At 44.5% G+C, this 18,684-nt stretch overlaps 1 protein-coding gene and 1 long non-coding RNA gene across 9 annotated transcripts in view; one reads left to right on the top strand and one right to left on the bottom strand.

The window, feature by feature from the left end:
• The window catches only part of Aig1 (androgen-induced 1), a 222,909-nt gene that overhangs the window by 168,918 nt on the left and 35,307 nt on the right, over positions 1–18,684 (top strand). For 5 of the 8 annotated variants that reach the window (XR_005500901.2, XM_039103611.2, NM_001134425.1 and 2 more), the window contains one exon: positions 8,895–9,010. The exons of 2 other annotated variants lie outside the window; for them this stretch is intronic. Coding sequence is in view for 5 of the 6 variants with exons in the window: in XM_039103611.2 (XP_038959539.1) it covers positions 8,895–9,010 (116 nt within the window). In the remaining variant the exon portion in view is untranslated. Of the gene's footprint in view, positions 1–3,059; positions 3,944–8,894; positions 9,011–18,684 lie in introns of those variants that run through there. One more of the 8 variants, XM_039103626.2, reaches the window with a different exon arrangement.
• LOC134484948 (uncharacterized) lies at positions 1,139–2,923 on the bottom strand. Its single transcript, XR_010062756.1, has 2 exons — positions 2,057–2,923; positions 1,139–1,900 (listed from the first exon to the last, which is right to left on the bottom strand). It is a non-coding gene; the product is annotated as an uncharacterized LOC134484948 (long non-coding RNA).

Below are 18,684 nucleotides of genomic sequence, written 5' to 3'. Positions count from 1 at the left end.
GGCTTTGCTTCCAACGAAGAAATAACTTTTGCGTAGTGTCCACATGGTAAGAGAGACGTATGGCCCTGTGGGGGCTGGGGTGTTTTTAATCTTCGGTTTTGAATGCTCTGCTTAGCTGTCAGTCCTAGGACATAAAATGGTCTTGAGATGTTCTCAAGTCCACCATTTCTCTTCCTCCCAGTTTGGAGCCATCATGTGTAGCTCTGTCCGTCTCTGAGTCAAGAATAGAGGTTGTTTCTTGAACTTTTCTTTATTTATAGGTTGCTAGTGGCCATAGTCATAAATGTCTTGCAACCCAGAGCCATGTGCAGTGTAAAACCTGCTTCTTTAATACCGTTAAATAACAGTACATTCTTCCTACGTGAGCGCCATAACTTGCTACTTGCACACCTCTCCATAGATCCGGCAAAAGCCATCCATTCACAAATAACCTGGCGGTGAGAAGGTACAAGAACGTATCAACAGCCTATCTTAGTGTGTCCCAGTGTACACCTTGTGTGTTCGTGTCAGTCAATTCATGGTTACTCTAACAAACTTCTGAGATAATCAACTTAAGAGGAAGGTTGGTTTTGGCTCTTAGTTTTGGAGTTTCCGTTTATAATTAGCTGGCCCTGCTGCTCTTGGCAGGGATGTGAGGCAGAGCAAAGCCACTAACTTACTCATGGCCAAGAAATGAAACACGGGAAGGAACGGAGACCAGGTTCCCGCAGTGTCTTCCTAGCATGCGCTCTCGGTGCGGGTAATACCTCCCACCACATCCCACCTCTTCAAGTTTCTACCACGTTTGAGCACCTCCAAGCTGGGAAGCAAGCCTTTCGCACACGTGCCATTGGAGGACTTCAAGATCCTAGTTATAGTGGAGCTCTAGGCGTAGGCAAGGTAAGCTACAGAGTACAAGCTGGTACAGAGTTCTGACATCAGATGTCACTAAATTAAAAGTTACTGAATCAGATAGCCAAGGAGAATTCGCTGTTGTATTTTGACTCTGTTAGGAGAGTCTCACTTCATGGTGATATGTCCTTAATGCCCCTGTCATAGTTAACATCCCTGTTTAACAACTATGAGACTTCCTAGCCAAGGTCTTGGCCAAGCAAACGTGACTGGGGAACACCATAGATTGATTTGTTTTTATAGTTAATTTCTCTTTATGGGAATGGTATTCCGTCCTAGTTTCTTTTTGGATATATTTAAGAAAACGTGAATTGAATGAGAGGGAAAAAAACGTTTTGTTTTAAACCCAGTAGCTGTGGCAAGGTCTTGGTCTGGGTTTTTTTTAGGTCTTGGCCATTGTGTGATTTAGAGCTTTCTCTCTATTGGTCTGTACTGGTCTGACTGTGTGGGTGACAGTGAGCCTAATCTTCGTCTCTGAAATTCTCTCTTTCCCTTCTGGTCGTAAAAATGTTAATATTTTGAGGGTCCCTAAAAGTATCTTGTTTCAGCGTCCTTTGTACCTAACCATCGATCACTCGGTCCTGATACGTGTGCAAACCAAACTCAGAACATTAGGCTTTCTGACAGAAGTTTGACAAGCACTAAGTCATCCCATCCCCTTAGTCTGCAAAGAGTGATTGTTAAGCTTCAGAGTGTTTAATAGGGAGGGACGTGCACCACTAGGACCCACGGGCCAGCTTTTTAATTTCCTAATTTTCTAATTTCTACATCGCATCGTTCCTTCGAGCATCTTCTGCACACTCTTTTCCCTTCTCCATCTCCTCATGCCTCATGTAACACATACATCGTGCGTTTTCTGCGTATCTGTGTCTCTGTGGGCTCCGAGGACTGTTCTGTGTAGGGGAGGCTCTACCACATGTATCCACTCTGTGTCAGAACTTTGCCACGTGATGTTGATCAGTTCATGGCAGAAGTCAGTCTGCTGCACCGCAGGGAACTGATCCAAACCCTAAGAAAAACACACAGATGCAATACGCCATGAAAGACTCATGCTTTCTTATTTGGGATCCAGGCTTCCAAATACAACAGTGGATTGCAGAGTTTGTTGCATAACAACTACTATATCTTAGACCAGCATATTCTAAGACAGAGTTTCTATACTGACCGGATAAAGTTTTGACAGATTTGGCAGTCAACCATCCTCTCCGTACTCTGAAACAAGTCAAACTTCAGTCACTCACGACTTGTTCACTGCCAATCGGATGAGTCTCTTTTCTCTGCTAGAGTTCATTGCCTGCTGCAGGTAAGCTTTATAAAGCGACGAGGTGGGGTTAGCCCATAGTGCTGCTCATTCAATCCTGCTGATAACATCGTGATAGGCGACGCCTCAAGCCGAACGGTCGGTGGATGGAAGAAACCACATTTCTATACAGAAAGGTCGGGGTTTCATAAATCCTTCCAAAAGCATGGCTCTGATGACACGAGGAGTTATTCCTGTCTCCACCTCTTAAAGGTCCATTGCTTTACGACATGGAAGACCGTATCTCCGAACACATGAGTTTTTGGGGAACAAACCACATCCAAATCGTAGTAACAAGTGCAAAGAACCATCCAGGGCAATTATTCAGAGCTGTTGACCAAACTGCCTCCATGTTTCTTTCTCCAAAATGTATCCGCATCCACCTGAGAACACCGGAATTTCAGTGACTACTCATGCTTAGGAAACGGACCATTCTTCATTTTGCTTTCAGCTGCTCAATGACTGCCACCAACAGCACTGCGTTATGGCGTCATGCGTTATGGCGTCGTGCGTTATGGCGTCGTGCGTTATGGCGTCACGCATTGTGGCGTCACGCGTTGTGGCGTCACGCGTTGTGGCGTCATGCTCACTGGTTTTATTGTTTACTGTCAGTGAGGCGACCGCGTGCTACAGGAGCAACAAGCAAAATCGTTCTTTTCTTCGGCAACGAAGACCTTGTGGGTTCTCGTGAGCCTGAACTAAAATAATCTGATTTGTTGGAAGGTAATTTCCATAACCTCCATCCTAGGGTCACCGAGTCTAATATCAACTAAGCTGTCTTTTCTAAGGTGCATTTCTGGAGCATGGTCCTGTAATTCCAGCTACTTGGGGCCGAGGTAGAAGGATCAAAAGTTCAAGGTCTGCTTAGATTGGACAGTTTCTTTGAGGCCAGCCTAGGTGACTTGGTTAAAACCTGTATTAAAATTAAAAGTGGAAGGAGGTAGAAAGGAAGGAACATAGCTCAGTGGTTGAGCGCTTACCTAAGATGCATAAGGCCCCGGGTTCATACACACTTGTGTTTTAACACAAAGAAAGATTTAGAGGTGGGCTTCAAGCAGCCTAGCTTTATATCATCACTCCAGACCTAGCTGTTCTGGGAAACTCTTCGAAAGATAACCTGAGCCTTGTATTGTTTCATCTGCTGAATGGAGTTAATAGTATCTTCTTAGAATATGGCTTCAAAGATTATCACAACGAATACTTATTGGGTGTCCCATATCCCAGGGTCTTTTCTAGGTGCTTAGGTGCTAGGGAGCTACCCCAGCAAGCAAAATGCAACCTCTCCATTCCCGTGCAGACAGGCTCCTAAGTGAGGATATACCTGGTGCTCAGGTCCTTAGGGTGGCGTGCCACCCAGGAGTAAATTGGCGCTGGAGTTCTTGCACAATTAGTTCTGAGCTAAGTGATCTTGCTGCTCGAGATTTGGCCTTTGAGGTCAGCCGTTACGGAAGTATGTATAACTTACATTTTCATCTCATAAAACTTTATCTATAAGGCACCATTTAAATTTGGGATAAATACTTGGCACTGTGTTCGTCTTATCGATATATATACTGTTTATAAGTAAGACTAATTTGCACCAAAAATGTTTCAGTGGGGGACTGAAAATTCTTTTGTGCATGAAAAGTATGAACGATGAAATCTTATCTAGATTTTGTTTTCAAGGAACAAACAGCTACAAAGGAAACTTCCCCTTGGAACTTGCCACCGGCCACATCCGCACATGTGCAGCTAGCCACCTGAAGACCTCTGGTCAGTGCTCACATCACTCATTGTGCTCTTTTCGTACAGAGGATGACAGCCATGCAGTGGTTGTATCAGATATTCCTTTTCCCAAACCACTTCCTGTCTGGCATCAGCCAAGCACAGCCTGACCTTGCCAAGCACATCTGACCAGCAGCAGGCATGCGAGGGGACAAGAAAGCAATCGGGCAACTCACCGTATTCCAGTTGGTCGTTTTATACTCAACTCGTTGAAAAGTGTCTCATTTTCTACTCTATTCGTTTTGGATAAATGAATAAAGAAGGAGAGTTTAGACATTTCTACATAACAACCAGCCTCAATCGCAACCCTGTCACGTATAAGCCACCCAAGCCTTCAGGGTCAACCTCGTCCTCAAAGAAAAAGTGCAATTCGAAGATCTTTTTCTCTATCACATTTGATGAAAAGTGCATTTTTATTATTTTTTTTAATATTGTAGTATTACCACTGATGTCTCAAACTGTTGGTGAATTTCCCAGCCGCTGTCATCTGAGGTAACTAGGTTATGAGGGAAAACCAGTAGAATACATTTCAAAAATACATTCCCTCTTTTCGCTAGCACGTAGCCCCTTTTGTATAGCTCACCACAGAGCTGACTGTGTTGTTTCAAAGTCATCACAACAAGAATAGGGAAGATTAAAGGTAAAATATAAAGCTTGCAGTCTATGGAATCACTCACCCTACACTCATGGACTTTTACACATTTATTAATGAAGACTCAGAGAGAGATGATTCTAGCAGAGTATACTATGGCCAAGAATATCCAGAACTGTAATGCATATTTCAGAACCGTCACTTTCCATTTTTTCTGTGAATATGAGCCAATTTTTCTTCCCAGAAATACCGGTCTTGATATCCTCAACATATGTTTCACCTGCCAACGCTCCCTGCCACCTGATTCTGTTTTACTAAAATGCTACAGTTTGAAAATCATAACATTGTATTTTCTGCCTTTTCCCTTGCATATGCAAACAACATAGTAAGAACAGGACAAAGATTCTTTTATGACTCTTTGGGATATACTACATAGAACTGAAACCTACTAAGCCTCCATCATTGGTTCTGCAATCTTTGTACTCACATAAACAATGTCTCCAAAGATGGGAGATGTGTGGCCATGGGGAGCCTGCAGTTTTCACTAAGACCTCAGACCATCATATTTCCATACCAAGAGTGTTTGATCCTCGAGGAATTAAGGAGCCTGCCTTTCATCTTTCTAGTCTCCTGAAAAGGGTCAGTCCCTGCTCTGGCCCGCCGTGCTTGGCATGTACAGTAGCCGTTCAACCAGAAGAGGAAAGAAATGTTCCGTTCAGCTCCTTGGGATCCTCCTTTTGTATGTCACAATGACAGCTACACGGTACAGGTGCGAACTGGCTCGAATTCAGATGGTGTTGAATTCGAGCCATGCTGCTACTAACATGATTTGAGAGGCTCACTGCGGCTCACTCTGGAGCAATAATCTAATACTGCAGAGAAGCGATGTGCATCATGGTATTTCTAGTCAAGGGAAATTTGAAACCCTTTGCTACTTACCGCCCAAGAACGGGCATTGGTTATATAAATTTGAGAACATCCACATAGCAAAATCTAAGGCAGTGCAGGTCTAGACAAGTGTTCTAAAGAAGAATTTCTAAAATGGCATGTTAAAAATTTCTTAAATGTCTTCCTCAGTTTCTTTTTACAGAGATTTAAAGTTTTATTTATTTACTTATTCACTTTATGCATTTGAGTGCTTTGTCTGCGTGTACACCTGCATGCCAGAAGAAAGCATAAGGACACCTTATAGATGGTCGTGAGTTACCACGTGGTTGCTGGGAATTGAACTCTGGAAGAAAAGACAGGGCTCTTAACCTCTGAGCCATCCCTCTAACTCCAATTTAAGGATTTTATTGAGAGGGTCTATTTCTTCACCACTCCTGTTAGATTTATTCCTGGATGTTGCTGGGGCTCTGGCGAATGCTGTTCCCACAGTATACAGAAAGGCTGCTGGGTTTTGCAAGTTGGTTTTGTATCCTGCCGCTGTGAGGAAAGTGATAGTTGTTCCTAAAAGCTTTCTTGTAGAATTTTTAGGATGGTCTCTGTCAGGAGGGATAATTCGACTCCTTTTCCTCTTTGGATCCCTTTAATTTCCTTCTCTTACCTAACTGCTCTAGCTGAGGCTTCAAGCAGTGTGCAAAGGAGCAGGGAATTTGGACAGCCATGTCTGGTTGCTGATTTTAATGAGATTGCTCTAACGTTAATTTTTTTTCAAACCTTATTTTTAATGATGGTTCTTAAACACTTTAACCTCCCTTGTAGCCCACCACCCACCAGACATAGTGGGAAAGAAAGGATACAGGGGCCATGATGGGGAAGTGGACTTGTTCAGAAAGGTTCTTTGGAGTAACTTCCGTCTATGTTGTCTGGAAATCAGCAGTTCAGTTCACAGGGTAGCAGCGGCAGCTTGGTCCACCCGCAAACACCTCACGGATACACTCGCAGTCCAGTTCAGTAGAGTCGGGATAGCAAGCAACAACCAGCAGCAGTGGCATGACTTACCAGAGACAGCCCGGCCTCAGCCTTCGCGTGAGTCAGCAGGGGGCACCAAGAGGACCACCAGGATAAGTTCTCAGCTCTGAAGGAAATGAAGGTCAGTGAAGAGGAAGGCAGGAGAGCCACAAGCGTTGCACAGCTAGCTGTACCAGCAAGCCAAGTTCAGCCTCCTGCACCGTCCGTCGAGTCCTATTCATACTCTCCAAACGTACTTTGATGTGCTTGCTTTAGCAGAACATCCTCTCTCCTGTGTCTGCTTCAGAGGAACGTTCCTTCACGAGTCGGCCTTAGGCTTTCACACCTGTGTCCACTTCAACGAAATGTTTCTTCACACGTTGGCACCCACGAAACGCCATCCAACTGGCTTTCCAATGAACCCTTAAGTTTCCACTTCAGATTTTTCTCTGTTTAGGACTGATGTGGCATGTTTGTCACATGTGTCCTTTATGGTGAAGTACGTTTTCTCCAGTCTTATCTCTCTAGAACCTTTATCGTTAAACACATTGCGTTCGTTTTGAATGGTTAAAAACAAATCTCTGAAAGCGTTTAACATCCTTAGCAATGCGAATTAAAACTGCTCTGCTATTTCCTCTGACCGCAGTCACAATGGTTAAGATCAAGAAAACAACTGGCAGTAAATGCTGGAAGAGTGTGGGTGGAAAGGAACCCTCGTTAACAGTTGGTGGCGGTGCAAAGGGATACAGCCACCATGATAATATATGTGGAGATTACTCAGAAACCGAAAATTACATACATCGTCTGACTGCAGGGTACCACACTTCGGTGTTTTCTGAAGAACTCTGTGTGCTACTACAGAGATGCTTAACCATGATTATTGCTGCTCTGTTCACAATGGTTAGGAAACAGAAGCCGCCTAGATCTCTGTCAGCTGATGAATGGATAACAAAAACATGCTATGGCTACACACTAGGATTTTTTTTTCAGGTTTGAATAAAAATATAATCATCCAACTTGCAGATAAATGGATAGAACTGGGGATACGAGCCCGAGTGGAGTATCCCAGAGGTGAAAAAAGACAAATACTGTGCGTTCTCTCTTGTTTGTGGATCCCACCTCCAGATCTGTAGATTTGAATAGAGAGGATGGGGTGACCACAGAAGCCAGGAAAGCATGAAGCGAACATGATGAGGGGGGTTAGAGCAAGAGTGCGGGGAAGGCAATAATAGAACATAAGTGTTCTGAATGTGGAAAGGTGGAAAAACCAGAGGGGACTTGACTGGACTTATGGAAGAAAGGTAAGTATGTATGGAAGAAAGATAAACAGCAGAATGTTTGCAAAGGCCAGAGGGAAGCATTGTGCTTATTTAAAAATATGTATCAGGGCCATTGTTATTTTTAATTAATTAATTGCCTTACAGGTTTTGCTTATATCTCATGGCTTCTGTTTTTTTGGTTTAAATGGGATTTTTGACTGTGTGAACGAGTGTGTACGTGCATTGATATCTGTTTCCGGTGCCTGTTCCCAGACTCTTTACCGTCTGTTTGCTTTGTCCTAGTCCAAGCTGTTTGGTTGTTTTATCTCGTTCTATTTTATTACCACCCCTTAGATGCATTTATGTTCTCTAAGGAGAGACAGAAAGGGTGTGGATCCAGATGGGATGGGAGATATGGAAACATTGGGAGAAGTGCAGGGGGGGAAACTGTAATCAGGGTATATTATATGATGAAAAAATCATTTCCAATAAAAGGGAAAAAGAAATGCTATTTTCATAATGGTAAGTGTATATAAATTTTAAATACTTTAAACATATTTCATATTAAAGTTTTTAAATATTTAAAATATGATTTTTAAATATAATATTTAAAATGTCCTTCAACTACAGTATTGTGAGTCTGAAACAAAAGTACTATCCCAGTATGATCTTAACTAGAACGGAAAAAAACGTCCCACTGTTAATGTCACCTGGACAGGATCTAGGATTCCCTGGGCATGAACCTCCCCACATGCCTGTAGAGGGTTATCTTGATTCCGTTAATTGATGGGAGATGATCCACCTCAATAGTGAGCAGGACCTGTCTCCAGGTAGGAGATCCTGGACCTTATAAAACAGAGCATGAGCTGAGCGTGAAAATCCACTCAGCTGTCTTTATGTCTCTGTCTTTTCTTCAGTCTACCCTCCATTTTCCTTTACGCCCTTTTATATTGTAAACATTTCCCATTGTAAATATCAAATAAAATAAAATGTCGATGCTTGAGGCACAGGAAAAAGTGCTAACAGAGCAGTGGCTGCAGAGCATGTTTTTGTAGCCGTCTCTCTCATGGGAGAGCCGTGCACAGGTGTCTGGTGTGGGTCTCCCCTGGGAATTTATACCATTCATTCTCCTGTTGGAGGGCAATGACCGTTAAGGTGCAATGATGAGAATCCAGTCTTCCCTGTTCTTTTCCAGCACACGACGGTTCTGCCCTTTATACTAATCGAGATGAGAACGTCCCACCACCAGTACCCCAGCAGAAGCAGTGGGCTCGCCGCCATATGCACCTTCTCCGTGGGCTATATATTGTGGTAAGGATTGAGCCTGCTGGGCATTCGTTCTGTATTAGATTCCGCGCCGCTAAATTTGGGCAGCTAATGCGTTATGGATATAATCACTAACAGATTCACACCGCGTGCCTCATTTGGTCCAAGACCTGGGCTTTGTCTTGTTTCCCCAGATGCTTATATTTTTAGAAATATATGCCAAACCTCACACAGCAGGAATTTGTTGAACAATCCCATGTAAGCAGTGTGCTTTCCAAGGCTACGTTTTTCAACTTGTTTTCAAACTAAATGTTTGTCTTGGATGCTGGTTTTATAGCTTAAAGGCTTTTTTTTTTTCCTTTTGCCTGGGTTTGTGCTTTTGTTGTCGCTTTTGTTGGGGGAGTGGGGTTTGCAACAAACAAGCGAAGGCAAAGGGGTTGGCTTTTGTAGGTGAAAACGTTTGTGGATCTGCTTAGAACCTATCTCAAAGTGATCGCTTACAAGTAGAGTGTGCTTAACCGATGTGTTTTTGGATATCTGGATAGATAAACCACAAAAAGTCTAAAGATACAGTGCCAAATTTATCTGATAAGAATTTTGCTTAGTAAGTGTATTTCCCGTCAATTTCAGTCGTTATCATATTTCCACACTTTGACATATCTATCTTAGCACAGAGAATTTTAAATTTCTCTTTATAATTCCAAGTCCACTCTGATAAACTAACACAGGGTGGGGGTAAGGGGGTACTCCTGTGAGCTTTTCTTCCTTTGGCATTCTCTTGTTCTGAGTTCTGGGTCACCAGCCCCTCCTTTAGTCCTCCTAGAGTCCTGGATAGCATTCTTACAAACACCTCACAACTGTTCTTAGTCCTGCTATCACCCTGAGCAATTCGGCAGATCCAGTCTCCATGGAGCCTACAGACAGCCTACGATTGGCAAAGAGTGGAGTCGACATAGGACTTCACACACATTGCATAATATAATATCCAATATGGAAGTACACTGATCAACAGGAAGTCATAGGATGTGACTAGATATACGTGCTGTTCAGAGTATAGACCTCAGAATGAATGGGGAGTAACCTTCCTGCCTTCTGTGTCTGGCCATACCACCAACTACTCAAATGCTATTCATGGAAACATGGAACGTTTATTTTCCTAATCACTGTCTAGGGTTTTTTATTTTTTTTTTAATTTCCCACCCAGAATCTTAAATATTGACTTTCTCTGATAGAAAAAAGTCCAAGAGATTTGTCTTACTGGTGAAATGTAAACAAATAATGTTGTATCTTAGAAATGAACTTGTGTGCCTTGTAAATATGAACTTGATATTTATAGACTGTTTGCTTCTGAAAAGCCAACTGTGGAAGATGCAGAATCATTCACGGGTGCTCTCCGAGACTGCCTTTGGCCTTAAAAGTCAGCTCTCTACCCGGGCAAGCTCATCACTGCGGTGTATTGGCTTATGCAAGGACAGGAAGTTCTCTCTGGGAGCTCTGGTGTATTTTTGAGAATTTATTCATATGCCATTAAATGATCTTGCAGAGCCTGGAGGTTTCGGGAACCATGTTCTTTCTGATGACTTTTCTTCCACTGTGTATACAATCAGCCCACGTTCCAAAGAGGCGCATGGGAAATACCACACAGTCCTCATTATAGACCCCCAAGTTCCCTCGTTAAAATGAAGCATTACTCATGCTTTCCGTGCCAAGTGAGGCTTGCCAGCCCCGCGGACTCCCTTGGCAAACCAGTACTTGTTTAGACATGTACTTTCATTAACCAGCAAATTCCCTAGATTTGTTCTGAGAGAGCTTTCAAAGCAGACTTTTTCCCTTTGGTGTTCTGCCCTAGGCATTCAGAGCTTTGCCAAAAGCTAAACAATGCCCCTCGAGTCAAGTCACATTATATAAATCCAAGGGTTTAATTGTTGTCAAAAGGTACTGGCTTTTGCTCCCTTCCAGACGGTCTCATGGCCCAACATACCAGTGACACAACAGTGCAGGAATCAGGAAATGAAATCTTCTGATAGCACACCGGTGGTGTACTCGATCATTCCAGAACTTCATGCCAAGATGGGAGAAACCGTTCCTCTTATCATGTGATAATTATACAATAAATGGCTCTTCTTCCCGGAGCTGAGTATGGCAAGTTGACTGTACCTCAGGGCTGCTAGCCAGGCTGTCTGGCTACTCTTGTTGGACTCCTTTTCTCCAGTCTCCTCAGTCTCCTTTCCATCTCGATCTAGTCTCCTCCTAAATTTGGATAGGATTGTTGAGAAAGGGACCTTCATTCACTGTCACCACTGAACTTACACATCCCCCAGTCCTGTCGGGGTCTTCTCCAAGCTTAGCATTCCTTGGTCACCCTAGACTCCTCAGACACACTTGTGCCAGCCTGCCGAGTTGTCCTCTTAGTTGCTCAAGTACTTGAGACACAAGCATTCTTCTGTCCGCTTCTGAGGCGCTCCTAACTCCCTTCCCATACGTACCCCCTCTGCTGTCACCCCCTATACATTTCTTGATACCCTTTTATAAGATGCTAAGCATGCAATGTGGGACTCTGGTCTGCAGCAGAATAATGATTATCAGGAATCATGATGCTACTCCTTGGAGACAGATGCTATGCTACATGTTTTTTTAATGCTTTTATTTCCTTTGGATTACTCTACAAGGTAAGCACTCCTTACCCATTTTACAGAGACAGAATAGAAGCTCACAGAGGATTGATGGCTTGCCTGAGACAAACCACTAGCCTATTACCAAAATGCTAGTGCAAGCGTGTGTACACGGCTCAGAACCCACACCGTTAACTAAACCCCCTGCTGCCTCCTCCTGTGTGAATAGTTCTGTGGATGAATGCATTACGGGACTTTTCGCTTTTCTGTGTGTTTTGAAGAAAACATCAAGTGTGGTCAAGTCTAGGGATTAAGTCCCTTTTTTCTAGGTTGGGGCCCCAGTTCCCTTCTTCCCCCGCCTCACCTTCCTGGGCCCCAGCTTCCTTGGATTGAAATTATGGAAGAGGATGGTATGAGTCTGCAGGGTCTTGGAGGACCCCGTGCTTTTATGCAGAGGCCACAGACCAAGGCCTCCATCCCAACAGCAACTTTCTCGTTTGCTGCAGAAGCTCTCTCAACACACAGCTACTGAATCTCCTGATGGTTTCTTCTTCAGGGTTCGAGGATGTCAGTTAGGGTGCTAAGTTCTTCCCCTCACTGTGTGATTCACTTCCCTCATTCACACAGTCTGCACTTTAGAAATCAAAAACAACTCTGAGGGATGTGAAAATAACCTTTTTATTGTCTCACAGCCTTGATGCTTTAAGACAGATTCCATATTCCGAATCTCATTATCCCATATGTATTCATTAAACAACTTCCCAACATTAAAAAAAAAAGTTAAATCAGACTTCAATGTGATTTTTCTTTTATGATCCAGCCCCAAACGGTTCCAGATCTGAAGGCTATGTCCCACCAAAGTCAGCCACGGAATCCTGGGTTCTGTCTTGTTTTCTTGTTGGCACCTTTCCGTATCTTCTCAAGCTCTTGCTGAAATGAAAGCGGGGGCGTTCTCCTTACAGACATTATCGTCAGACACACTGAAAATGTCTGACACAAAATTAAAGTGTACTGTAAAACACAGTATTCTTAGACATGAAAAAAATTAGAATGTAGGTAGAAATTTAGATCATACTAAAGTCCCATTCAACAGGATGCTTCCTCACCAGGTGAGCAAATACAGCCAACCTTTAGTGTTCTTCCCCAGAAGGTCGCATTTTCTCCTGATCAACCTGAACCTTTTATTCCAATGTAACAGCCTCTCCTGGTGACTTTTATGTCTTTTATAGTACCTGAGTTTTGGGGGCTGGGGCAGGGGGGAGGTTGTCATTTTGCTTTTCGGATTTTCTATACTGGAATACTGGGCCCAAACCGAAAGTGAGATCCCTTGGCTAGTGAAGGGATAGCCAAGGACTCTGCCTCCCTCCCCACTGTCAAAGTCAAAGCAGCCCACTCTTCATCTTGACCATCTCCCCAACTCTCCCAGCCTAGCTGGGGAAGGGAAAAGGGAAGGGGAAGTGTCGTTGCTAATTGAGTTTGAGTTCTGAGGAGACTCCTGAGAAGGAAATACCTTTACACTAAAGGCGAGCATGGGAGAATCCTCGGTAAATGTTGGCCCGAGGCTGGAATGTGATCTAAGGACCTTCTATGTGTCTCACGTCTGAGAGACAGGGCGAGTGAAGGAGGGGGCAGCTGTGGGAAAGCCCACTGCCCTTCCACTCATGTCCTGAAGTAGGTGAGCGATATGGGAATCTGCTGTAACAGAGGAAAGTCTGGCACCGAGGTGTCTCCACGGCCCAATGACAAGTGAAACTTTTGAGGCAAGAATTTTCCAAGAGCAAGCAAGTGAGTATGTACTGAGGTCACAGGAATCAGCCACATCTCCTTGTGGTCCTCTATGCCCCCATCTGGAAAAAAAGAAGATAGTAGTCAAGATATTCATGAGATCAGAGAAATGGCAGCCTGGGAAGACGAGTCGGTGGGTCAGAAGTACTTGTGTAGTAGTTATGAGGACCGGAGTTGTAATCCCCAGCACACATGTGAAATGCTACACATCGCCCTGCATGTCCGTCACCCCAGCATTGAGAGACAGAGACAGGCAGATCCTGAGAGCTTGCTGGCCAGCCAGCCTCCCCAAAATGGTGAGTCTCTAGTTCCCTGGGATACCTTGCCTCAAAGCAATAGGCATGAAATTCACAGAGGAAGACAGCTGAGAAACTGCTCTGGTCTTCGAGTATACATGTAAGGGCTCATGCACACACACACACACACACACACACACACACACACACACTACTGTTCATGCACCACACACATGTACAACACACAGACAGTAATCAGAGAAACTGGAGTACACTGGCCGCCACTCTAGCAGTTGTTGGTTTTGTATCCTCTAAGCGTGCTGAGTTGCTAAGAGCCCTTCCGCATCTCTTCACTTCTTGAAGGTTAGGGGTTGAATATGCAGATGTTTGGATGCTCTGTTCAGCTCCCTGCTTCTTAGGATTTTGGGGGAAAAAATCAGATCTTCTCTTGGCTTCATTTTTTGCCTCTTCTAAAATGCCTCGTACTTGTGAAGACTAATGAACACATAGAGAGAGACCCCCATGAAAGACTTTCGTTTCTCTAAGCAGAAAAAAAAAATATCCTGCATGTCTGCAGAGTCTCTGTCTCTTCCCCAAGCCACTTTTTTATTTCCATTCTGTGCCCTGTCCTTCTCATGGGCCTTGGTCCTCTTTCATGGTGATTGTCTATTGAGAATGTTGAAAGTGGTTTTCCTTCTGAAACGTTCCTGTGGTTCATGTATTAAGTTATTTCCAGAGCTCAGCTCTCCCCTGGGAGCTGAGAATGTCATTGCTTTCCCATTATTCCAATCCGCTCTCTTTTTTTTTTTCCACGAACACTTTGCCGAAAAAGCATTGTTTTCTTGGATTCTAACCAGAAGCCTGTGTGGTCACCCGAGGATATGTCTCACGGTGATTTGCACTGGGTCCTTCACCAGGGTTCACCAGGGCACAGGTTAGATGAGTTTCTTAGCTCTGCATCTAGACTATGAAGGACTGAGTACACTTCCCATCCCAATTCCCGGTAGTTACTGTTGAGTCCCATCCTCTCCCACCTAAAAGGGCTGGTTCTCAGTTGCTCTCCGGGTCCCTGGAGAGCTAGGACTTAGAGGCGCTGTGAACCTTGCCTACCCACAGATAACTTTCCTTGTGAGCCTTACCTTAGCCACTCAGCTCCCTCTGGCCATCCTGCCACCGTGGTTGCTTTACCCTTGGCTTTTTGGAATCACCGAGTTGAAGCTGCCATCTCTGTGATGCAACCTGTGTCTCTGTCCACCCCTCCCCCTCACTCTCCTTATGCCTTTCACCTTTTATTTTAGGACAAGAAAGGGATCTAACTGGCCCCTTCTGCAAAGATTTTTTTTAGTGCCCATTTTCTCTTCCCCAGCAGGGAGTCCCCACACCTGTGCTCAGCCACCCCTCCGCCCCCGACTCCAACCTTCCACAATCACCCCTTCATTCCTCGATGACTTCAGTCTCCCTCCTAGACACGTCTTGTCAATATCTGAACCCATTTCTTGGCTCTGCCTTACAAACACTGCTCTTGTAGGAACAGTCACCTGAATATCTATCTGCTGCCCACGGCATCACTCACAGCTAAGCCACTCTCAAGACTTTCCTACACTGTATCATCTCCATGCTCACCGGCATGTTTAAGAGTCAGGACACTGTAGTGTTTGGGAGAATGAACTCTTGACTTTGGCTGAGCCTGAGTCGTGCTCCTAAGGTATGCACTTGGGACAGTCATGTGACCGCTCTGTCTGACTCTCCCTCTTTGTAGACTAGATGATTAATAGTACCTACCGTCCTCCTAAGATTGTTGTGATCACTATGGTAATGTTTAGCTTTGCATAGGCCCAGAGTGTATATTATTAATATTATTAGCCCACCCAGCGTGGCTTACCTGTTTATTAGCAAAACCTCTACAGATGTCACAAGATGTCACTAGTGATTTGGTTTCATTAAATTAGGACTGATCTCTAGTGTCGCTCTATCCCTACTTTTCGAAACACTGTCTTCCTTCAGGACCACATCAGTCTTCCCACGCATGCCTCCCACCTCTGCAATCCCTCTGAGTTTCTTTGCCGGCTTTTCCCAGCTGCAGAAAACTCCATACTGGAGCTCTCCAGAGCCAAGTACCAGCTCCCATTCACTCTCCCTGAGTCATCCCGTCTCTTCTCTAGTCATCCGTTCAGAAACTCTCCCAAGCTTATACTATATCTACTCATTCAGGAATCACAAAACGGTTGCCTCGGGACATACCTGAATTTCCTATCCCATGCACAAACTCTCAGTCCCCCCGCCAGCCCCAGCATCATCAGCCATTCATTATCCATAAGAGAAACACACCAAACATCCTGAAGTCATCTCTCTGTGTCAGCCACAGGCCACCAGTGGCTCAGACTTGTGCTTCCGAGGCCTCTTCAGAAACTTCACACTTTGCTCTGCCTCCCTCCGTGGTTAACACTGTGATCCAAGCTCCAGGAGTGTCTCCTGAGCAAGAGCATGAAGCTGCCGCCCCCTGCCATTCCCCCCCCCCCCCCCCCGTCTGTCCACAGACGACTTTTTTAAAAAACGATCTGAGCGTGTAGATTTCTCTTTGCCTTACACACTTTAGGCTTTTTATTACCCAGCCCTGCTGATCCTCTGGCGGTCTCCCTCCCCCTTCCCCTCCCCCGTCCTCGTCATCCAGCCACAGTACTGTCCACCTGCAGCCGCTCTGTCAGTCCCAGGAAGTGTTCCTCAGCTTTGAAGCTTTAACTTGCTCCATGCTTACAGAGGTCACTTCTCCCAATCTAGATCTGCTGTTGTCACTGTCCTGCTCGTCTGTCCATCCATCAGGCCCCAGACTCTGCATCGTGTTTTCAGGGAGCTTCTCTCAGGCCCCTTATTTGGTCAGTTTCTCTGTGGGGTGTTGTCGCCAGCTTCTTGAATCCCATCAGGGGATTTTAAATCTAGCTAGAGTCTGAGGTCTTGATTTTTGTTTCAATACTTGTTCTCAAAGTCCCCTCCCTTCGCCGTCCAATTAAAGTAAATGTCCATACCCGGAGTCTTAAAAAAAATAGAGAGCCTCCTTGTCTACAGGTTCTAAGTGGGACAGTCAAAATGGCACTGAAATATTCTTACGTTAGCTTAGTGAGAGAAACCGTGATGCATGTATGTATATATGTATATATACATATATGTGTATGTATTATATCATATATATATGGTGTCGTATACTTTGCTCAATAGTAACCACATAAAGTGTCTACAACATCCCTGCCACTCATTTCTCTGAGATTGAATCTCAGTTTTATTGTCCCTTTTCCTACCTGCCTGATTTACTTAAATTGCCAACAGGAGCTCCTAAACTTCAAGAAGAAATCCCGGAGGCCACCCTCTGCTGGAGTGACAGCCCATGTGGGAGGTGATCCAGTTTAAGCACGGGAAACATTTCAAGTTAGAAGAAGATTTTACTTACTAACAGCCTCTCTCAGCTTCCCTGTGGTGAGCTGTCTTGGGCTTCCGAGACCAGGAGAGCACCTGAAGTCTCAGATCATGTCCTCTAGTGGGCAGCATGTGAGGGCTTCTGTGCCTTCCTTTACAGTGGCTCCAGGCCTGCGAGGCTCACTGTTATGGAGTGGCTTCCTCAACCAGCAATAACCCAGAGGGAGAAAGTGCCTGTCTTGTAGCACTGAGCAGTGTCGGGGCTCCAAAGTAAAATCTAATTGAAAATAAAGTCGCCAATTTAAAAGAACAGATAGCTGTACCCGATTTAAGATCCGCCATCAAGAGTCAATGAAATATAAAGTGGAGATGAACAAAAGCAGCAAGCAAAAATTCTTCTCAAATCACCATAAGAATGCGGATGCCATACGGTTAGGAGTCTCTCCTCTAATTATCAGAGAGAGAAGTAACTGTCTTGATATCATTATCACAATATTTTTATTCTCCCACAGTCTGAAATATATATGTGTGTGTGTGTGTTCGTGTGTGTGTGTGTGTGTGTGTGTGTGTGTGTGTGTATAAATGCTGATACAGAATGAAGCTCATTATCTTTCTCAAACTAGTGTCTAGTGAGCAGTATACCAGACAGTAAGCTAGATAGGAGGTAAGCAGGCCGTAGAAGCTTTGGTTTTGACCACAAAAATGGCAGGCTTTTGAAGGACACAGGAAAATAAAAGACAATTATCATACAGTTCATAGGAGAAACGGGCACAGCTCTGAGAGTCCATGGGTTCCCTAGGCAGGGGTGGCAAAAAGCTTCCCCACAGAAGTACCATATAACCCTCCAAGGAGGGTGAACAAGAATTAGATATTGAAGGTCCAGGGAGAGGAAGAAGACGGTCTAGAGGCAAAAAAAGAGGAGGTCACCTTTGGGTAGCCAAAGACGTGGGGTTCAAATGGAGCCAAGGACTTTGATCCTTCTGTGAATTACAGCAGGATAGATTCTACCTCCACTCTCTCCACCAATGTCATGCATGTATGCTTGCATGGGGCGGGGCAAGTGTGTACTGGTTCATGTTCAAGTGCAGGCTAGAAGCTGACTTAATGCTTCTTCTTTAGTCTCCACCTTAATTTTTGAGAGAGGGTCTCTTCCTGAAGCTAGAGGTCCTGGATACAGCTAGATTGGCTGGCCAGGAAACTCCCAGAATCTACCCCTCTATCCCTCCCTAGTTGTGGGATTTCCCCCTGGCCCGGATTCTGGTTCTCCTGCTTGGTCAGCAGATTTTACCGACCAAACCATCTCCTCCGCCTTAAGATCACCTCTTTCTTTCTTTTCAGTCTTGTTAGAACATCTGTCCTTGAGTGGGTTCTCTAGCCGTTGGTAGCTGACTGGCAGGGTCAGTGGGTGTTCTGCCCCTTTTCTGCCCCCTGCCTTGCCACCAGTCTTTTGTGGCGACTCAGCCTGCTCTACCAAGACCATCCCCTCCCCAGTGCTGTTGCTTTAATTACTTAGCCACCTTTTACAGAAAAAGTTTGTGTTTTAAATTCAAAGTTTATCATGTTAGTCCTTCGACTTAAGACTTCCCCCCCAAGAGTTTATTTTTCCTAGTTTGAAGTTTTCAAGAGATTATCTCCATCTTGGTATAGCTTTTATTTTTCTTTGCATGATGACGTATCC

The sequence above is a fragment of the Rattus norvegicus genome, chromosome 1 (assembly GCF_036323735.1).
Source record: "Rattus norvegicus strain BN/NHsdMcwi chromosome 1, GRCr8, whole genome shotgun sequence".
NCBI lineage: Eukaryota > Metazoa > Chordata > Mammalia > Rodentia > Muridae > Rattus > Rattus norvegicus.
This window is presented reverse-complemented; position numbering and strand designations above follow the sequence as displayed.